Source organism: Nicotiana tomentosiformis, chromosome 12 (assembly GCF_000390325.3).
Source record: "Nicotiana tomentosiformis chromosome 12, ASM39032v3, whole genome shotgun sequence".
NCBI lineage: Eukaryota > Viridiplantae > Streptophyta > Magnoliopsida > Solanales > Solanaceae > Nicotiana > Nicotiana tomentosiformis.
The window spans coordinates 32,616,095-32,619,986 of NC_090823.1; the positions used below are offsets into that span (position 1 = coordinate 32,616,095).

Here is a 3,892-nt window from a genome sequence, read left to right on the forward strand (position 1 = left end):
ATCCAGCTACTTCTTACCAGCCCAGATATCAGTGAGCTACCTATGTGCAGAGACTTCAATGTACATCTGCCAGCGTCCACAGACCTCGGAGTCCCTCTCTATCCATATCATGTTGTTTTCCTTATTTTAGTAGACTCTGATGTATAGAGACATTAGTATTTCTCTTAGAAGCTTGTGACTTGTTTCTATCGGGTTTTGGGAGATTGTAGTTCTTTGACTTGCAGTTTTTATTTATTATAACTATTGAGGTTTGAGTTTCTTATTATGTTATTCCATAATTTGTTAAGGCTTACCTTGTCTTAGAGACTAGGTGCCATCACGACATCCTACGGAGCGTGAATTAGGGTTGTGACACGTCAAGAGTCTTACTCGCATAGTAGATGGAATAAAACATCTTGTCCTTCCTCTGTCCTAGCACTGCCCCAATAGCATGGTCACTTGCATCACACATAAGTTCAAATTCTAAGGACCAATCCGGTGCCGCAATAATGGGAGCAGCCACCAACGTCTTTTTGATCTCTTCAGGCAGGCGTCATCAAACTTGGAAGTTATATCATTTTCAAGCAACTTGCACAAAGGAGTAGAAATTTTAGAAAACTCTTTAATAAAGCGTCGATAGAACCCCGCGTGTCCCAAGAAACTCCGGACACCCTTCACAGAAATGGGTGGAGGTAATTTTTCAACTGCCTCCATCTTCGCCTTATCAACTTTAATTCCGCTCCAAGACACTCTGTGACCCAACACGATGCCTTCCTGTACCATAAAATGGCACTTTTCCCAATTCAACAATAAATTTGTTTCTTCACAGCGGGCTAACACCTTGCTCAAATTCTTCAAATAGTCATCATAAGAAGGCCCAAAGACTAAAAAATCATCCATAAAGACTTCCACAAATATTTCCACCATATCGGTGAAAATAGCCATCATGCATCTCTGGAAAGTGGTTGGTGCATTACAAAGACCAAACGGCATTCGCTTGAAGGTGAAAGTTCCATAAGGGAAAGTGAAAGTGGTCTTCTCCTGATCCTCTAGGCATATGACAATCTGGTTGTACCCAGAATAACCATCAAGGAAGCAATAATATTCATGCCCCGCCAATCTATCAAACATTTGGTCAATGAATGGAAGTGGGAAGTGGTCCTTGTGGGTTGCTTTGTTGAGCCTTCTGTAATCAATGCAAACTCTCCACCCCGTCACAGTGCGAGTAGGAATTAGCTCATTTTTCTCATTCTCAACCACAGTCATCCCTCCCTTTTTAGGCACACATTGTACTAGGCTTACCTAGTTGTTATCAGAGATAGGAAAGATGATACACGCATCTAGCCACTTAATTACTTCCTTCTTCAGAACTTCTTTCATGATGGGATTTAATATCCATTGCTTCTCAACACTGGGGTGGTGTCCATCTTCCAGAAAGATTTTATGCATGCAAAACGATGGACTAATTCCCTTGATGTCAGCAATTGTCCACCCTATAGCCTTTTTATGCTTGCGAATTACTCTGAGCAATTTTTCTTCTTGTATATTAGTCAAGCTGGATGAGATAATCACTAGAAATGTCTCAGAGTTCCCCAAATAAGCATAGCACAGATGCGCTGGAAGGGGCTTTAGTTCTAGCTTTGGAGCTTCTTCAATGGATGGCTTAGGAGGGGTTAGAGTGACAGGCCTGCCCAACTCCTCAAATCTCCCAAACCCATGGACATAGCTGCAAGACATGTCAAGTACTTGCTTAATTTCTCCCATCATCTCATCTTCACTGTCTTCTCCATCCCCAATCAAGGCTCGTTCAAGAGGATCTATGGGGCTCATATAAGGCACCAATGACGTAGCATCACTTTCCACTAGAGAAATCATGGATAACTCTTCATAGTAGGCTGGCAATCGGAGTGCTTTATACACATTAAATACCTCCACTCGATTCCCTACTCTCATCGTCATCTTTCCTTCACATACATCAATAATCGCTCGGGTCGTGGCTAAAAATGGACGCCCCAAAATAAATGGGACTTCCTAATAAGGCTCGTAATCCAAGATAATGAAATTAGCAGGGAATATGAAAGAACCCACTAGAACTAACACATCTTCAATCACTCCTTCAGGACGAGCAAGGGAGCGATCAACCAACTGTAAGATTACCGTTGTTGGACGCAACTCACCCAACCCCAACTGTCTGAACACAGACAACAACATCAAATTGATGCTCGCTCCAAGATCACACAAAGCTTGCTCGACTGCATGCTTACCAATCGAGATTTGGATAGTGAAACTATCCAGATCATTCAATTTCTGAGGTAGCTTGCTTTGAATTCTTGAGCTACATTCCTCAGTGAGTGCCACAGTCTCGAATTCGGTCAACCTCCATTTATTTGCCACTATGTCCTTGATGTATTTTGCATATTTGGGCACTTCTTGCAGGATGTCTACTAGCGGAATATTGATTTGCACCTGCTTCAAAATATCAAGAAACTTTTTATATACGGCATTATCCTTCACTTTTTCAATCTTTGAGGGAACGGAGGTGGTGGCTTTGCAACTAATAGTGGGGGTTGCTTAGTCACCGCCTATTCAGCTGGCTTCTCTAACTTCTTTGATTTTTATGATTCTGACTCTATAGTGGCCGGCTTCTCATTAAAAATCACATATTTTCTGTTTTTCGACTGGACTTCTTCTAACTGTCTCCCATTCCTCAATGACACAACATTAATAGATGATTTAGGATTAGCCTCAGTGTCGCTTGGAATAGGTCCAAGTGTTCGAGTATTTTGGGCACTAGCAAGTTGTCCCAATTGTCACACCAAATTTCTCATTGCTGTTGCTTGGTCCTGCTGGTCAGTCACCACTCTTTTCATCATCTATGATGTTTGGGCATGCTGGTCAGCCATCAATTTCTTCATCATTTCCTCAAGGTGACTTGTTGAGTTTACATGTTGTTCAGCCTAAGGTGGTCTATATTGTTGTTGAAGTGCTTGTGGTTGGTATTGATTCTGAGCACCTTGGTTTCCACCCGAAGAGAAGTTTGGGTGGTTCCTCCAGTTGGGATTATAAGTATTCACATACTGGTTTATTTTTCCCCTATTTACATTACCCACAAAACAGACAGACTCATGATAAACTGGGCATAAGTCACTCGTATGACCCTCTCCACATACTTCACATAACAATTGAACCTGTTGCACTGGCTGGGCTTGTTGCTTGTTAATAACCAAGGCCATCTCATTGACATGGTTGGTCAATGTGGAAATGTGCGTTGATAATGTCGAGATGACATCTAACTCGAGAACCCCTGTAGATTTTTGCACTGTGTGTCTGCCTATCTCTCCTTGCCAATCAGGATTGCTTTTGGCGAATTTGTTCAATAACACATATATATCACCAAAGCTTTTCTCCAACACTTGACCTCCAGCTGCAGCATCTACCACAATATTTGTCTCAAGATGTAACCCTTCTATGAAAGTGTGAGCTAACACTTCATTTGTCTGATTGTGATGAGGACAGTCTCTGAGCAGTCCCTTGAACCTCTCCCAAGCTGAGTATAAAGACTCCCCCGCTTTCTGTTTGTAGGAGACTATCTCACTTCTGATCTTTGCAGGTTTACCTGAAGGGAAGAACCTTGCCAAAAATTTTCTTGCCAGATCATTCCATGATGTAATAGAATTGGTTCTGCCTTCAGCCATTGCTACGCTTTGCCGAACAGAGAGAACGGGAAAAGTGTGAGCCTTACATAGCCTGGGGTGACTCCGTTAGTGATATAAGTATCACTAATCTCCAAGAAATTCAGGATATGTTGTTGTGGATCCTCGTGTGGAAGATCCATTAACTGCCCATTCGCATGAAGTAGCTGGATCATGCTTTGTTTCAGCTCAAAGTGCCCAGTGATTCTAGGCTTCACAAT

At 42.2% G+C, this 3,892-nt stretch overlaps 1 protein-coding gene across 1 annotated transcript; it reads right to left on the bottom strand.

Moving 5' to 3' along the window:
• Window positions 1-2,010: 2,010 nt before the first annotated feature.
• Window positions 2,011-3,674, bottom strand: LOC104105587 (uncharacterized). Its single transcript, XM_070190303.1, has 2 exons — window positions 3,150-3,674; window positions 2,011-2,445 (listed from the first exon to the last, which is right to left on the bottom strand). Exons 1-2 carry the CDS (start codon window positions 3,672-3,674, stop codon window positions 2,011-2,013), a joined length of 960 nt encoding a protein of 319 aa, XP_070046404.1.
• Window positions 3,675-3,892: the final 218 nt, after the last annotated feature.